The sequence below is a fragment of the Prinia subflava genome, chromosome 8 (assembly GCF_021018805.1).
Source record: "Prinia subflava isolate CZ2003 ecotype Zambia chromosome 8, Cam_Psub_1.2, whole genome shotgun sequence".
Taxonomy (NCBI): Eukaryota; Metazoa; Chordata; class Aves; order Passeriformes; family Cisticolidae; genus Prinia; species Prinia subflava.
In genome coordinates, this window is record NC_086254.1 from 10,225,135 (window position 1) to 10,243,421 (window position 18,287).

The 18,287-nt window shown below is 51.2% G+C and overlaps 1 protein-coding gene across 6 annotated transcripts in view; it reads right to left on the bottom strand.

Annotated features, from left to right (window-relative positions):
- Positions 1 to 18,287, bottom strand: part of MSI2 (musashi RNA binding protein 2) — a 197,144-nt gene that overhangs the window by 11,010 nt on the left and 167,847 nt on the right. For 3 of the 6 annotated variants that reach the window (XM_063402912.1, XM_063402910.1, XM_063402909.1), the window contains exon 11: positions 9,609 to 9,716. The exons of 1 other annotated variant lie outside the window; for it this stretch is intronic. In XM_063402912.1, coding sequence (XP_063258982.1) covers positions 9,609 to 9,716 — 108 coding nt within the window. The remainder of the gene's footprint in view (positions 1 to 9,608; positions 9,717 to 18,287) is intronic. 2 more of the 6 variants (XM_063402913.1, XM_063402911.1) reach the window with 1 other exon arrangement.

An 18,287-nucleotide genomic window follows, 5' to 3' on the forward strand; every position in this document is an offset into this window, starting at 1 on the left:
TACCTGAGACCAGCCACGAGCAAGAGCTGGGCAGCTTCCACAGGCTCAGGCAAAATAAAAACTCACCTGGTGCGGGTGTTTTACAGAGCCACTGCTGCATGTGAGCCCCAGCTTCTGCTAAGTACTGCACTTGACACATCCCAGGCACCCGCCACATCTGGAGGCTGCTGATGTGCACCAATTTGCAGAAGAAAAAGACACAAAATTCAGCGCATTCAAGCCCAGCTGTTCTAATTCCTGCAGTTATGCAGCAGGACAAATAACTGCACTTTGCAGCTCCGCTGTAATTTTTTGCCAACGATCAATATTTATTGCCTAATCCCATTTTCCATAGCGTGTGTCAGTGGTGTCACTCGCGCGGGACCGAGAGCGCCACAGAGGCCACACAAAGCTCGCTTGTAGGAGCTGCAGTCAGGGAGCCAGCTCTTGTCACAGCCTTACAAAAGGATTTCCTCTCGAGCGCCTCATCTTTAATCATTATAAAAGCACAGAAGTTTAATCCATTTTTGATGTAAGCGCTAATAGCTTTGTGTCCTTGAAGTTCAAAGTGGTCTTCGTGCATGTCGCTAATTAGCCGAGCAAGCAGCCATTCAGCTTCCTCTCATGTTTCTAATTAGATCCTTAACAACAAACAAATGTCGACCTTACAAAGGCTCTGCTACGATTCCCTCCATTAGTTAAACAGTTTGGGAGGGACGCGGTTCCGTGCACCCACAGCCCCCCCAGCAGAGGACTCAGGGCTCTGGCTGGGGTATGCGCCCTTGGGAGGGGTCCTGCCCTCCTGACGCTGCTCTCCGGGGGTGCTGAGCACCCCAGGGATGATGCAGGGAGTGGGTGACCACTCACCAGCCCCTGCCCCAGTCCCAGCTCTGTGCTGCTCTGCTGTCCCTCCCTGCAGGCACAGGACGTTCACCAGCTCTGCTGGAACTCACAAATAAACCAAAGGGGCAGATAAATGCTGTCCTGTTAAGTCATTTTCCTAACTGGTTCCTGCCAATTTAACTGGTTTTACACTTAATGTAAAATATGATGTGATTAATGTTTACATACTTCACAGAATCACAGAATGGTTTAGATGGACCTTAAAGCCCATCCAGTCCCATTCCTTGCCATAGGCAGGAGCACCTTCCACTGTCCCAGGCTGCTCCAAGCCCTGTCCAGCCTGGCCTCGGACACTGCCAGGGATCCAGGGCAGACACAGCTGCTCTGGGCACCTGTGCCAGGGCCTGCCCACCCTCACAGGGAAGGATTTCTTCCTAATATCCGGGCTAAGTGTCATCTTTTTACTTCACATCAAATGCTTGGGACTGTTCCTTACACTCTTTTCTGTTGACCCGTGTTTGGAACACGCCGTGCTGGAGTCATTTCAGCAGCACCACGCTTGTCCTTGCCTGTGCTCAGGTTTTTGAGGTTTTTGCTCCTTGCCCCGGCCCTGGAGCTGATCCAAGGGGATGAATGAGGAGCTGTGTGCAGCAGGACCTGCTGCTGCTGCTGCCGGGCTCCTGGAGCCCTTGGCGGGCTGTGCGCTTTCGCTGTGTCGCAGGCGCCGGCCCCGGCGCTGCTCCTGCTGTCTGTGCCTGCACATGAAGCTTTAACACTTATTACCATCCAGCCAACTGGCAAATAAGAGCTAAAGCTCAGATGCTGGGATATCACAGACCCCTCTGAAAGCATTTTTCCATTTAAAATAAAGGAGGAGCTCAGCCAGGTGATGCCGGTGCCTTCACCCCATGCCAAGGAGCACGAAAGCTGCTGGTAATTTTACCATGGGAAACCACATCTGCATTAATTGTTTACCACAGCCCGGACAGGTCTTTTATTAATATTAATGAGTAAGAGGGAACAAAAGGCCCCTTTATTTTTAGCCTACTCTAATTGCGTAGTAATTACTCATCTACAAAACAAATGAGCCGAACTCCATTGCCATAGCAACAGCAACTCCGGCCTCCCACTGTACCACATTAACTGGCTATCACTCCTGTAATTTGAAATTGAAGCCTTTTGTACAATAACAGACAATACAGGAGGAAAATTAAACCAAAAACGGGTCTTTGTCTTGCTGCATAATTCAAGTTGTAGTGGCAGGAGGGCCTTGCCTGGGGGGCACCTTCCTGCTGCTGCTGGACCCCACAGGCTGGGGGGATGCTCAGGAGCACAGGGGGCTTATCCAGGTAACAGAGGAGGCACCCAGGCTGCAAAGCCCCAGTGCTGTGCAGGCATCCCCTCCAGTGGGAGGGTCTGCACCAGGCAAGCTCTGCCCAGCACACGGTGCCTGGGGGAGAGCTGGTGGCACCAGCCACACTGCACTGCAATCCCTCGTCAGGGCACAGAGTTCTGGGCTCTTCTAACCATCAGGAAATGCTCACAAAGGGCCCAGCTGTGTGAGTTTATTATTTTTAAGCAGCTCAGGTTTATATACCTGCAGATCCATTTTGCATTCTCTGGCAACTCCAAACGCACCGTGCTTCTCGAGCTCACACGGAGCCAGATGCACACCAACATCTGCTGCAAGGAAAAACTACTCTGCTCCTCTGGCAACTTTCTGTTTCAGAAAGGAGAGAGGGAGAAAAACATCACTGTAATTATGTATTTACTTTTAAAGCATTTGGGGAGAGAATCAGCACGAAAATACTGACAGGAGTGTGTCAGTCCAATGTTCTGCCTCACAGTTAGCAGTTGTTCCACTAATGGGTAACAGCCTGCAACTGCTGCTGGAGAGGGAAGCTACCCTCAGCTCTGGCAGCATTTTACCTGTTCAGGGATTAAAATGCACGAGACACCATCCAGTGCTCGAAGCTCTCAGGCACTGGAGAGCCCATGCAGAAACCCCACTTCAAACTGCAACTACTTGTCTGCATCTTGAGGGGAGCAAAGTCTAATTACAACAGCCAACAGCTCTGTCCCCCGGCTTCCACTGGGAGAAAGGGAATAAAACATGGATAATTGGCTGTGGCAGGGCTTTGGAGGGTAGTTCCAGCCCCCTGCCATGTGCAGGGACACCTCCTTCTGTCCCAGGCTGCTCCAGGCCCCTGGACACTTCCAGGGACGGGGCAGCCGCAGCTTCTCTGGGCAACCTGTGCCTCACCATCCTCACAGAGAAGAATTTATTCCTAAATTAAGCAGCTCTGGATGAGCATTCTGAGGAGCATCTTCCCGTGGAAAATAATTCTCCCGATGGAAAAGACTATTAAAAGTTACCCGCTAAATTCGCTACAGATTAACTTCAACTGCACTTCAGAGGTGGTCACTAATTGCACTGGAGATGATTTATCAAGCGCACAAGATTTTCTATTACAAAATTATTGATTAAAGCTGATGTATTTTAACCTCACTAGACTCCAGCCCAGCGCCCTGTCAAACACCGGCCGCTGCGGCCAAGGTCGAGCGGCAGCAGCCCCAAATTGTTTCATATCTACTGAATTTTCTCCCTGGCACTGCAGGAAGAAGCTCAGTCCCTCATGGATCAAAAAAGATCCAAAAGTGGGATCCTACAGGAAAACAAGACATGGGGTTTCTTCTGCCTGGAGCCTGCTCTGAGAAGGACCTGTGGGGTTTCCATCCTGGAGCAGCACAGCACTTCTGAGCCAAGCAGCAAAGATCCTTTCACTATTATTATTTTTCTAATTTGGGGTAGCAGACAGACAAGTAACTGTAGGGCCCCCAGTATTGCCAGTAACAAGGCCAAAAACACCCATGGGAATGCGGAGTGGCTGCTCCAGAGCACCTTCACCATCCGGGGCTGCTCTGGGCCTGGCTGACAGAACTCCTGTTCAAACCAGGATGATTTTCCTTGCTCCCACCCCTCCCCGAAGCCCCCACAGTGTGGGTCCCTGCCTGGCCACCCGCCGTGCTCCCCAGCACGCGCTGCCTCTGCCAGGAGATAAGCAAAGGATAAAATCCGATGCAGCCATTAATTTCCCAATGCATCACCCGCCAGGCTCTGTCACATAATTACTGGCAGTTCCAGTGGAGTGAGAAATTCCAGCCCTTGCTGCTCCCAAGTGGTCCACTTGTTAGGTTCTGGCTTTTGAGATTACATAGCCTGGATTAAACTTTATGTACTTTTATAGAGGAGAATAAAAAAGGGAGAGCAATTCCACCGGAGCCACCGTGCCACAAGGGAGTCCTCCCAGCGGGCTGTAGAAATCCCAAATTGGTTCATGGCTGATCTTTGAAATGCTCCTCCTGACATCTCCATGAGCCCGTGGCAGCTCCTCTCCCCCCCCCACACACCAACCACTGTCCCCCTTTTAATGGCTATAATTTGCTAAACTATGAGCAGATTAGATTTTAGAGCACCTTCCCTAAGTGTCAGGCAAGGCTTCCTCGACCCCATGCAGTTCCTTGCTCTGCTGACTTTCAGGCACACTCGTCCCTTCATCATGTGCAGGGGTGCATCGAAGGCAGGTTCCTGTTTCCCTGCAAGACTGAGATCCCAAGGGAACCTTTTCCCTGCCTTGGCACACGAGTGTTCAGCTCCCTGGCAGCACCAGGGCAGCTCAGCTCACCTTGCACCGTGTCAGCCCCAGTGCTTGTTTGCTTGATTTACTCAAAGTTCTGTTAGAGGTAAGGAGCACATACAAATCCTTAATTACACTGGAAAGCCCATTCTGGATATTTTATTTCCTTTGAAAGCCCTTGCTGCCTTAAGTGCATTAATGAGCAGAGCAGGGAGATGCTCCCACCCAGCACAGCAGGTTTTGGGGATGGCCAGGGCGTGGGGAGGAGGAGAGGGGGGAGCTTTTCTGCTCCCCTCAGGATGTTTTCTGACAAGCAGCAAACTAAACAAATAAACCAAAGCCTAATTCGGGATCTCAATTACCATCTGTTGGATTTACTGACTGCGGCGCCGTCTCTGCATTTTCCAAGTTTAGCACAGAAACCCAGACAGGAGAAGCAAAGCCACTGCTGGCTCGTGGCACAGAGGATGAACTCGCCTCGAACTCCTCATGCTGGTATTTATGAAATGTTAAATCTTCATTTAAAAATGTTCCCTTAAGCTGGGTGACATGGCAATGAGTACGACCCATCACTAGCTCGGAGTCTCTGTTGCATAATAAGATTTAAGGTTTATGACCTACAAACAATCGCTTGGTGGCTCAGGACAGGCTGCGGGGAGCCGCCTCACACACAGAGAATTATTTGGATTCCCAAATGGAGTGATTTGCGTGTGGCACATCTGGTCTACGACCGCCAACGAATGAGTCTATGGGCTAATATGGACGAGTAACAGGCTGATGGAGAAACCATGATTGTAAAATGATTTGAAAAATATCTTAAGTTCTTTTGGATACAAAATAAAAATAAGAGGATACAGTTATAAACAGTGTTTCAATTCCTAGGGGGGTTAATTTGAAAAAAAAAAAAGTGGGTTTTACTATCAGCATCACAGCATGTGCGGGTTCTTGTACGGAGGGTGTAGGTTGCCTACAGCCGGCTTCAATTTAAACTTCCAGATAATGGGATTTAACGAATAGGGCTCTATGGATCCAAGCCATCAGCAGCTCTCTGCTGTGTTATCCCTACGCTTTCAATCAGACCAAGGCTCTGCTTTTATCTGCCAGGCTCGTTCGCGTTGATGGTGCCTGTAATATCAACTCGACAATGCATGTTCTACAACTACATCTACTGCTACCAGTACGACTACTACAGTGCATGCATTTAGTTCAGTCCCACAGATACATACACTCTAAGAACAGGCAAGGGGAGATGTGAAATGTTTTACGGGACGACAGGTGTTTCGTTTTTTAAGTAAGGGAAATTAATAAAAAACATCAAAAGAAAGAAAGTGTACAAAAAAATAGAGACATTTCTCAAGAGTTGATATGAGTCGTTTCTTGAACCGTTTCGTCCGAACAAGCAAAAAACATGCAACCAGCTGCTACTAACAAGAAGCTGGACACTGAGAGAGGATTAATAGGTGTGGACAAACCTTCCCGCTGAGAGCGCTCAGAAGAGTGTTTGAGAGGAGGTGTGCACGTCCGAGTGTAAGAGAGGCCGGAAAGTTTGCCTCAGAGACACCCTCTCTCACAGCAGCCCCAACCAAGCAAGAGAGAAAACAACAAAACATAACTGCTCACACTCACCATCAAGGTCAGTAGCTCACGTTACGAGATTTGTTATAGCTGGCAAGTATAAAGTCCAGTAAGGGGTTGTTGGGGCACAGGGCTCAAAGGCAGCACTGGCAAGCCGGGACTGGGGCCCAAAATCCAGATGTGCCAGGGGTTGGGGTGGGGAGCAGCCCCTGGCGCCGTGGCACCGCGCCGTCCCACGGCGCCGAGTGCCGCCGGCCGGCTCGGCGGGCAAAGCCTGCCCGAGGGAGCTGGGACAGGGCTGCATTAGTGTGGCCTTACGGGTTTTGTCTCCAGTCCTCAGGGAGGAACAGTTGGTAGCAACAGGTTGGGAACTGGAAAAGTCTCAGGCTTGTCAATGAACCAAAGAGGAAGGAACGAAAACCCTCTCCTGCCAAATTTTCCTCGTCTCGCTCTCCTGCCAGATGAACCCCTCCCATGTCAAATGCAAGAGAAAAATGTGCCCCCCCGTGACTGTACTTTAAAAAAAGCATTTACACGACAAAAATGTTTTACACGTAAAATATGTCAGGTGGATTCAAAAGAAACGTGACACTGATAGTGAAGTTGTCTAGGAGGAGTTTGCAGCATTCAGACTTTTAGCTTTGCTCGTTTTCTGTGGCTCAGGTCCCAATTCATTAAAAAAATACAAGAATGGGTGAGGTAGTCAAAACCAGTGGAGGGATTCGGCAGCACAGCCCCAGCCGGAGCGAATGATTGTGGCCAGAGCTGTGTCTGCTGGAAGGACCTCAGCTGTCACCTCATCACTGGGATGTCGGCTGGGGACGTGATTTATGGCGAGCAGCCCCGGCGCGCTCACCCTGCCGGCACGCGAGCAGCGACGCGGGACGTGAATTTATGGTGGCACTGAGCACGGGGACAGGGACACGTCCCTTGCTGCTGCTTGTAGGACAGGCCTGCTGGGACACAGAAGAACCTGTTTATCTAGCAAGGTCAGCTGGTGACACGCTGCCATAGAAAAAGAAGGGGTGAGGGCAGGGAGGAGGCCCTGAGCAGGTCCCTGCTGACTCAGCAAACATGCAGGTGTCCCAAGAGGAGGAATGTCACCCTAGGGACAAACCTAGGTGATCAGTGCCCAGGGGCTTGGAGTCAGAGGGCTGCAGCTTCCTGGGGAGACCACGACACGCAGCTGAAGGTGGATGCTCTCTGTGGGTGCTCAGTCTCCGTGCTGGCACTGATGCCAGGAAGGTGGGGAAGAGCTGGCAGGACGGGGCTGGAGAGCTGCTGAAGAGGCAGCACTGATGGGGACACTGATGACACGGATTGCCATCAATGCCTTCCAGGAACTCCCTGGACAGTGCTTGCTCTGTGCTGGGACCGCTCCAGCAGCCCTGGGCAGAGCTGGGGGTGGAGGGATGAGCCTGCCCAGCTGCTCCCCAGCTCTTTCCCATTTCCTGGCAGAAAGGGCCCAGTTAGGGCCAGCCATGCTGTGCTCTGTGCTTTGGACCAGGCACACGTGAAGGAGGGCTGTGCGAATTTGTGAAGGGAAAACAAAAACCCAACTGAACAGGAGGAAAGAAAGAAAAAACCCCAGCCATTTTTCTTGTAATGAATCGGGCCCGTACACTGCAGCGCAAGATCGATGGTACTCCACTGCTCCTGGATACAATTCACTACCATTGCTGATGGAGTGGCAAACCCAGGATGTCCCTTCCAAAACCAGCTCTGGATGGAGATGAGTCTACAGACCCCACCCGTTCCCAGACCACGGCTTGGTGCAGATGTGAGCGGGGCGGGTGACAAACCCACCTTCCTCCTTGAGACCTCAGGGCTGGGGGCGGGACGGGGCCGCTTTGGATTCAGTTTTGGGGGTTTTGCCAGTTTTGTGCATGCAGGCAATTTTGAGGCTTGAAAAGACATTTCCAAACACCATACTGCTCTTTAAACTTGCCAGAAAGGGTGTTGTTAATTTAGGGTTAGATTTAGTTTCGTATTGCAAGTTCAAATCAAAAAACAAAAAAACCGAAAAAACAAATCAGAAAACCCAACAAAAGAGAAACCAAAAAACACTCAAATTAAAGACAAATGATTTTCAGGCACAGAATTGATCAATGCTCAGTTCAGTTGTAATGGGCACCAAAAGCACTCAGATTAAAAAAATAATAATAATAATCAGGGAAGCAACGTTAATCCAGCCAAACCCTCTGTGCCTTGCTAAGGGGCAACTCACCAGGTCTGTTTGCACGTAAAACAAAACCTGAAGGGCAAAACATGAGGAAGAGGCAGAAACAATGAGGTCTGTTTTCCTGGAAGCATATGCAAAAGCAATCTTGGGTTTTGTTTGGGTTTGGGGTTTTTTCCCCTCTTTGGGTTTGTTTTTCCCCCTCCGTGCCGGGGCAGTAGGAGAAGCTGGGAGTCAGGGGATCCCCACAACCAGGCTGGCAAGTCACCCCTTAGGCGCTCTCTACATGCCACAGGATGGATCTGGTACAGAGAGTCCTTTGTAGCCTGCAAGCAGTGCCAGTTTGCATGGAACGGAGTTCTCCTGGTGTCCTTCTCTGGCCTCCACGGCACCAGGCTCTCGCTCGAGACACACCCGGGCCCGCGCCCACCTCCTGCTCCCTCACGCGCTCGGGGCTTTTCGGGAGGGCCTCGCTGACCGCGGCGCTGCCCGGAGAGCCCCGCGAGCCCCCAGCTCAGCCTGCAGCGAGCTGGAGGTGCTGCCAGCCCCGTGTCCCCGAGGAGCCAGAGGACACAGCGGGGACAGAGGACACGGGGCTGGCAGCGGCTCCAGCCCGGCAGCGGCTCTGGCCCGGCCTGCTCTGGGCTCGCTGAGGGCTGCTCTGAACTCTGTCACCTGAGCAAAGGGCTGATTCACGTGTTCAGCAAAATTTAAACCTAAGGCAGTAACGGCAATTGGCAACGATTGATTTCCCTTAAGGGGAAAAAAAAAAGTAAAAATTTTTCAGGAGGATGGAAGAAAAGCTTTGTCGTTCCTCACAGAAGCAGCGGGGTTGGAGCAGGCAGGGGTGGTGAAGTGCCAGCTGTGTGCTGCTGCCAATGGCACAAGTGATGCCATCCCAAGGGACACGGCCCCTGGTCATGGGGGCGCCCCGTGCTGGCCATGGTGGAGGAGGTGACAGCAGCTCCGGGCACGGCGGGAGCACCCAGAGCTGCTGCCACTGCCACTGCCTCAACCCAACCCCAGCCTCCTGTGAGAAACCAAAACTTTTTTTCCAAAAACACAAATTAATCTTTTTTGGGGTGTCTTCTAGAGCCTCGAATTTAAACCAAACAAATAAAGAAACCAACGCAATAAAGGAATAAAGAAAGAAACAAATTAGAATATCTACCCTGGTTTTGGCAGTTCTCACGCCAATCTCCTGCAGGTGCTCCAGCCCCTGTGGCCTCTGCTTGTAGTTTGGGTTGGGATTGATTACTTATTTTTTCTCTAATTTTTGTTTTGTTTTTGGTTTTTTTTTATTGATTGTTTTCAGGTCCCCAGGATTAAGTGTGAGGAAAATCAGAGAAATGATGGAGAGCTGCAGCCACACAGAATACCGACAGAGCTTTTACCTGACCCTGCACTCTGAGGGTTTGCTCTTCCACGGGCCCCCCTACCTGATCCTCTTGCTGCCGCCACGGCTGCCGCTGCTACTGGTCCGTAAGCCGCTGCTGGGAAACCTGGCCGTGGAGAAAAGGACAAGGGTGAAGACAGAAGCCAGCGGGCACCGCGAGTCTCTGCGGGCACAGCGTCCGGAGCTCTCCGTGCCACCGCGGCCACCGTGCCCGGGAACAGGCAGCCCTGGCCAGGCGCCCGCTGCCAGCGGTCCCTGCCAGCACAAATCCCCTTGGCACGGGAGGAACGGGGCTCGTGGCCACGCAGGCTGAGGAGCCGGGGAGGAGGGCTGGAGGCAGCGCCCGCAGCGCTGGGCTCGCGCCTCCCCGCTCCCGCAGGAGCGGCCTCAGCCCGCGCCGCCAGCCGCCAGGGAATTCTCCTCCGGGCTTATTTGCAAGTGATAATAACGTGCTGGTCTATGGACAAAGCAGTAATGGAAAATATGAGGAGGTCCTCATGTCAAGATCACAAATTTGCTGGGATCAAGCAGAAAAAATTCAATGGAATGTGGTTTAGAAAAGAAAGAGAGAAAGAAAGGAAAAAGCTCTTGAAAGCAAACCAGCCACAGATCAAGGAGCTCTATGACATCCTCCCTGCTCCAGGGAACCGAGCCCTCGCAGAGGAATGGAATGCTGCCAGCAAGATTGCAGATTTACTTAATTAATATTCAAAAGATCTGCCAGAGACTCTGACTTTCAATATATATATTTTAAGATGGTAATGGCAAAGTCCAGGCAATCAGCAGGAACCCCAAACCCCAAAGTCAACGACTCCTGGGAGGTTCCTGGTCTCTGGGAGCCCCAGCTGCTCCTGCCACCCGACAGGACAAGTCTAGGGTGGCCACCACGAGTGAATCTGGTCCTTGAGCAGGCACCAGGACCATGATCACAGCTGCTTTGCAAGGCTGAGGAACCACGGGAGAACAACAGAGGCACTGAGAAAGAGAAGAGTGAGCCTGAGAGCGAGAGAGCGAGCCCAGAGAGCCCAGCACACTACAGCCCACTACCTCCAGCACTATGGCTCAGCTACAGCTCAGCTACCAGGGCAAGGAGCAGAGAACTAGGCTAAAGTAACTTGAAGCTACTTAAAACATCAATCAAAAAAAGACATACTTGCATTTAAATATGGTAATAGGGCTGTTGAGGGGAAAAAAAAAATAGCACAGGTAAATGTAAGCAGAGGATCCCCGGGCTGGTGCTCCCCGTGCAGAGACCAGCACTGCACAGCCAGCCCTGGTTCTCCTGGTGGACCTGAGTGCTGGTGACTGCCACAGCCTCTGTGCAGTGGGACGTGGGGGAAGCACATCCAGACTGGGGGATACTATAACCAGTGTTGAACCTGAGCATTAAATTCCTCTTGCTGGTGATGGAGCCATCAGCCCTGGGTGAGTCCCCTGACACATGATTAGGGCTGGAGTGAGAAGACTTCTGTGTTAAAGGCAAAACCAACCTCCACAGAGCAAGGAAGGCATCTGCAGGACAAGGGCTGAGGCTCTGGGGCTTCATTTTGATGCAGAGCCACGGCTGGGCCAAGCTCCGGGCCCTCCCACTGCGGCTCAGGCAGGAGCAGCAGAGCTGGCACTGTCCCCTGTCCCTCCCTGCCCACCACATGCTCCAAGGGCAGTGTCCTCAGCGTTCCCATGGCACCTCCAGGACCAGCTGGCCACCCGCAGATCCCTCATTTGGAGGCTCCAGGGGCTCCCTAAACCATCCGTACGGGATTGCAGCAGCCGTGGATTTCCCATAAAAAAGCTGTGGAATAAAACACCTCTGCCAAAACCAATCAAATACCCTTCAAATCACCAAGCATCCCCTGAGAACAGCACAAAAAACAGGGCTGGAAAGTTTGTTTCTCTTGTTCAGCTGCCAGGGACGCTCAGGATCTATTTGAAATGCAGGACAAAAAAGTTTTGCCGTGCTAAAGGAGAGTGAAATAACAAGGGTGGAGAAGGCGCTCCACGGAAAGAGCCTGAACAAAGGCTCCGTTATTGCATTCCAGTGGACAGATGTGTGAAAAATTAATCCCTGCGCCCCTGAAGAAAGCTTTTATCCCAGCTCTGAGATAAAAGCATCCCTGTGCCACGGCACTCCAAACAGCTCAAGTGTGATCGCTGCTCCGTGCGGGAACGCCGCAGGCGGAGCGGCCGCGGCACAGGCTCCGGGAGCGGGAGATGGAACAGGGATTGATCAGCAAGGTTGGCCAAACCCCCCTCACTGACACACCCACAGGACACTGCACCACGGGAGGATCCCCAGATCAATCCAACGTTCTGAAAGCAATTGATCCCCAGCTGAAACGCCCTGTGCCAGCAGCGCTGCCTCAGCTGGGACAGCTTCCCTGGCACCGCTGCCCAGCCCCAACGCTGTGCCACCTCCACCCCTGTGCCACCTCCACCCCTGTGCAACCTCCACCCCTGTGCCAGCTCACCCCTGTGCCAGCTCACCCCTGTGCCAGCTCACTGGGGCACCTCTGTGGCTCTTTGCTCCTGACCCCCTCAGCAGAGATGGGCAGCTGACACCTCCCTGCCCTGCCCTGCCTGACGGGGAGCCCAGCACAGGGCACCGGGAACGCCTCCAGAGCTGCAGCAGGGGACAAGGAGCACCTGCAGCCAGCAGAGTGTGACAACAGTGGCCCAGTGCCACTGCTGCCCCTCAGCAATGCCTGGCAGTGCAGGCATCTCCAGCAGACAGCAGTGGCATTGGGGACGGCTGCTGTGCAGGGACCCCCAGGCCACAGAGGGCTGTGGGGTGCCAGCAGGCCCTCTGCTCCCTGTGCCAGCCTCCCAGTCCATTTTGAACAAGCAGCTGGGAGGTAACTGGGTGCCAGGAATGCGTGCCTGGACAACAGTGTCTTGAAGCCAAGGGAGCATTGATGGCAGCATTTCTGAATCCCACCCTGAACACTCAGGAGCGTGGCCAGCACCAGCCCCACTCCCTCTGAGCCTTCTGAAGTCACCCGGAAAATCAAAAGGGTGGAGGGAGAGATCAATTCATTCCTGGTGCTTGTTTAAGGCACTGATTCCTGCTCAAATGACAAAAGTGCTTTGTGTGCCCACTGCTCCCAGCTGCCCAGAGCAAACAAAGCCCAGAGCCACTGCAAAGCCAGCAGTGCCCACTTCAGGCACTGCAATTAGAAGGTATTTTACAATAAACGTTTTGCACTGGGCTCACACACTGTCCAGGAAAGCCCTGAGGATTCACAGCAATTTCATGCTCTCTCATTGCTCAGAATGAGCCAAAACCAGCGTTCCAAGTACAATTTTTCACAGATAAATTTTCCTGCTTCCTGCATCAATAGTTTCACTTTAAACAGTGAAGCAGTGAGGGAAGATGGACAGATCTGGGTTAAATTCTTTGCCCTGAGGTCCCAGATTCAGCCCATGGCTGTTGTCTCTCCAAGGCACAGGTGAGTTTGGGAAGGGGGATCACAGGATGGCACAGCCCTGGAGCAGCAGGTTTGGGCTGGAGCACACAGCCCCACTGTCTTGCTCTGGGCATTGCAGTGGGAGCCCAGGATTTAGCAGAGTTTCCAGGACCTTTGTGAACAAATCTGGCAAGCAAGACACTGCCTGAGCAGGGCCAGTCTTCACATGGGCTTTAGGGGCTCTCCAGATCTCTGTCCCACTCCATCTCCTGCTCTGGTGGGACCGTTCCTTCTTAAATCACCGAGTGCTGCTGCCCTCCAGCCTGGGCTTGGCTACAAGGCAACCACAAGGGAATAACCCAAAACCCATTTGCACCCCTTCCTGCTGCCAGGATCTTCTTCCTGCAGCTCTGGCTCTAAGAGAAATCACCAACTCCTTCAGCCCTGCTCTCATCAGCCTTTGAAGACCCCAAAAAATCTTGCATCCTCAAAGCAAACATAACCCTATCCTCTACAACCAGTCAGACCAAAGGAATAAACCCAAAAAAAGGGCACAAAGATCATGAGATTAGTTCTTGCATCAAAAAATATCATGCAAAGAATTCCTTCTGCTTTAACAGCCAAAGCACTTGGGCACCTGAGGTCGCATGTTCAGACTTCAGCAATGAGCACAGGGATTTAAAACAAGAAAATGGAAGTTGAGATGCTCAAATTGCCACCCGACTTCAGAAAATAGCCAAAATCATGGAACAGGCACAGAGAATTAAATAAAAGCCATCAAGAAACTGCACCTATGAAGCAACGCCCTTGCTCTGTGTTCATGGGGTGTTTGGAGTGTTCGCACACAAGCAGCAGACTGGTCTGTGCAGGGTGTTTTGGGGGTCCCTGTGCTGAGGGCATTGAGCTCAGAGGCTCCTTCAGCCCCCAGCACTTCACTTCTTACACCCCTGGTGCTCCCCAGCGTGCTGACCTGAACCCTGACCCTTCAGGAGGGTCACTGGATCTCAGGAAAAAAGTGCAAAGGCTGGAATACAAATTGATGTGCAGGCTGAGCAGGGAGAGGAGCTGGGGGCTGATCCCCCCTTTGCAAAGGGCACTCCCAGGGGCTGATCCCCCCTTTTCAAAGGGCACTCCCAGGGGCTGATCCCCCCTTTTCAAAGGGCACTCCCAGGGGCTGATCCCCCATTTTCAAAGGGCACTCCCAGGGGCTGATCCCCCCTTTTCAAAGGGCACTCCCAGGGGCTGATCCCCCCTTTTCAAAGGGCACTCCCAGCAGCTTTGATCAGCCTGAAAAGCTGCACCAGGCTCCCAGCTGTCATTTCAGATGGGTTCTCACTTGCATTATTCTTTCCATTAGGCTGTGTTATCCTCTTTGGAGGATCTTTAGGCTTCATTTCAAAAGTATCAGAGACTCAAAACCATGAAGCAGAAGAGCCGGGTAGTTTTTTTTGAAGGCAGGCAGGCGTGGGTCCAATTTACCGGGCAAAAATGTCGTCTTTAAAGGTGAATACGCACAAGGGAAAGCTCCATCCCAAAACAATCCCTTTATGTTTAAAACCTTCATCTTCCAGGCTCTCTGTCTCACACTCCCCCTCCCTTTCTATAAGGAAACACGAATGAGAAAGGAAAAAAACCTGCTACTACTCCAAGCTTTAGATGAACAACTCAGTGCTGAATATTCAGAGAAGAACATATACCCGGAGAAATCAAATGTTCCCTACAACTGATCAAAGATCGGGGTTCTACAACATCATTCACAGCTCATTACCACGGTTTAGTGGCAATTAACTCCTTGGGATTTGACGGCAGACTCAATGAAGCTTTTTCAAAGGCCACGGGAATGTGGGGCAGCAACAAGCCCTGCCCGGAATGTCCTGTGTCTCCACCAGGGCCCTGGTTTGTCTGAGGAGGTGGGATAGTGCCACCCCCTCCACAGCTGATGAACAGGACCCAGCTCCAGGGAAACGGGACAGAACTTTCCTAAGGGTGTGATCAATTCTATTCCACTTCCAGCATCTCCAAGCCTGCTCCGAGTCCTGTATTGCAGCAGCCCCTGAAGTGCTTCCCTTTGTCTTTTTCCACCGTGTCACATCAACCTTGTTAGAACCTCTTTCAGCAAACCAGGGACTCTCAGCCAGAACCCCATGGCAGAGCCCCTGCAGCACCCAGGCACAGCCTGCACCAGCTCTGTCCCAGGTCTGATCCCCACAATGTCTGTTTGCAGATGGATGAGCAAATATTCCCATTCTGGAATTCCAACACAACAATAAACCCCAAATAGAGTTAATTTAAAATTTGGCACTTCCACTTTATATACAGTAAATGACCCATTTTCAGCTATTGGGACTCTCAGGCCGTGGCTTTTAGGATGAGAATGGTGCATTTCTGCCCAGTAATTACTTTATGCATCAGTAAGACAAAGCCTTGTTTGTCTCCAAATTATCATTCTGTGGCATTTCAAGTGCAATAACCCTTTTGCAGTTATTTCACTACACTGAAAACTGGGAAACTTCTCAAAGGCAAACGGTTTGTTCTAAAAAACCCTACTTATTCAAAAATCCACAAACCAAGAAGCAAAAGCTGGCAGCTGATTTAGGTTATCAACATCCAGTATCCAACCTAACCCTGCGCTCTGGCAGGTTGATGCCATTCCTCTTTGTCCTGTCCCTCCAGGCCCTTGTTAATAGTCTCTGTCCTTTTTCCTGTAGGCTCCCCTGAAGCCTCCTCTTCTCCAAGGTGAATATTCCCAGTCCTCTCAGCCTTTCCATGTAGGAGAGGTGCTCCATCCCTTTCAGACCTTGGTGGCCTCCTCTGGACTCGCTACAACTCATTTCAAAGGCCAAAGCCAAGCACTTACCAGAGATTTTTAATCAACAAGTCAAGCACAAAGGAAACGATGGCTGCAGGAGCACCCAGGAGCTCACTGGCCCCACGCTGCCTCGCAGCCCTGCAGCTCTGCAGCTCTGCATTTCTGCATTTCAGTCACCTGCTGCTGGATGAACAAGGGCAGGTTAGATGGAACCACATTAAGGCACCTATTTGGAGTTCAGCAACGTGGCACTGATTTGCTTCAAGCCTCATTTCCGCTGCTCTGATGGTAAAGAAAATGAACTATTTGGTTAAGCTGCTTGTCTCAATTTTTATGAATGATCTAAACTATCTGGGTAAGTATTATTTAAAGACAGGTCCTTGATGATGAACAAAGGCATAAAAAGAACTCGTGTCTGGAGGCTGAAGCTGGAAAAATTCAACACAAAGAGGCAACTTCATAAAAGAGAAGGCAGTAAATCACAGGGCAAAGTTATCAGAGGGTGGGGAACTCTTCAGCACTTGTGTGCAGCTCACCCAGCACAGCCATCACTGGCAGACAGGGACCTTCCCAGTGCCTCACTGCAGGAACTACCACTGGGCATTCCATAATCCTCATTATGGAAGAGGTCACAGGAGAGTTGGGATGCTGAGGCCAGAAATCCCCGAGGCATTGCTGCAGCAACCATCACTGCTCCTGGGCAAGGCAGGACGTGGAAGCTCCTCAATGGCCAGCTGGAAACCCTGCTACTAAACCATTCACATTTGAGTGTTTCTGTGCTGTAAGGAGACCAATCTTGTCCAGCTCTTTGCAACCCCAGCCCCAATTTTTAACAGCTTTAGCTAAAAACTGTCTGTACTGAGGCACAAGGCAGGAATGCAGGGGAGCCGTCGTGCTCCAGCTCGGACACGGAGAATTCCTCAGAGCAGGATGGGCACTACCAGACCACGTTTCTCCTTCTGCAGGGTTATCCATGCCTTCCTCCACACACCAGTGTCTGTGTTATGCCTCTTTACTCTTGTGAATAATTGCTCTCATTAACCCTCCAGGTCACTGGCCTGTTTGCAGCCAGAACCATCACTCTGAGCTGCAGCATCGCCCCAAAACACAAACCCTCTACAGGCACCAGCAGGTTTGGATTCTTTTTTCCTTTTCTCTCCTCTCTGCCCCTTCAGGATCACTCATTTCCAGGGCAATGAACCTCAAGTTTTAAAGCTTCTAACACCAGGCACAGATCAGTGAGCAGCCAAGAACAGGACAATCAGTGTTCAAGTTCAGCGTTCAAGATGTTCCTGTTTCTCAGTTATTCAAATTATAAGTGGAGAAAAATCTAATGAAGGACCTGGGCAGTTTTGGGCCTCAGCCAGACATGCTATTTAGGGAAACTTCCAGAGCAGCCTCACATGGAGAGGATGGGGCAAGAAAAGGGGCACAGGCTCCACTTCCAACTGGCCACACTCTGCTGCCCCTGACAGTGCTGGGAGCTGGACCATCAGCACAGACCGACAGCTTCTCTCTGGAAAATCTCACCTTAAATTTAACAATAAGATTACTTTAAGGGGCAGTGGGAAATAGAAGGTTAAAAAGGCCTTTTACACAATCCTCTGCAACATCAAAAAACCACAGCTTTTCTCGGAAAAACTGTGCCTAAAAGGCAAAGGTGCTTCAGCTCTGCTCAGACTCAGAGAACAGCCCTAGAGACCATTTTTTCCTGCATCAAAACACAATCATCTGAGCAGAACTTGAAGGAGAACCTTCTGGCTGGAGATTTATGGGCTCTGCTATATTAATTTCTCAGTTTGCTGTCTGCAGTTCCAGCTGCTCCTCCCTCCAGGGATGCGCCTGCAATGGGAACGGCCCCTCCTCAGCAAAAGAACACCCAAAAGCTTAACCTTAAACCAGCTCCAGTCTAAAGTCTCCGTTTTCAGGGACGGAGGCTGAAACAGAGAGATGGGAAGAGGTAACTCAGGTGGTTCCAGCAGACTCCAAATGCACTCTGTAAAGCAGTGATGCCATGCAGATGCAGTGATGTGTTTAGGTGGAAACAAGGCATGCAGTGCAGGGGAGAGCCGAGCAGATTTAAGCAGTTAAGAAAGGGTTAGACAAAGGAGTGAGAAAAATCTCCAGCTTTGTTCCACGTCTCTTGCTGTTACAAGGCTTAACTAACTGAACAAAATAAAAGAGGTTTTACGTTTCCTCCTCCTATTTTGCAGCTGCCACCAGGCCCTCCTTTTCTGAGCATTACATTTGATCATTCCAGTATCACGACCAGACAAACTTTGCTCCCATTAGTAAATGTTCTACCAGCCTTACACTTGTGCAGCAGTGCTTGAAGGGTGTTTCACAGAGCTGACCCCTATTAATACAGACTTCACCACTCCCTGTGGGTACAGAAGCCGTGTGCAGGCAGCACTTGAAAATCACTTTACCTCACCAGAGTAGGAAGTTGGGGGCTCCAGTACAG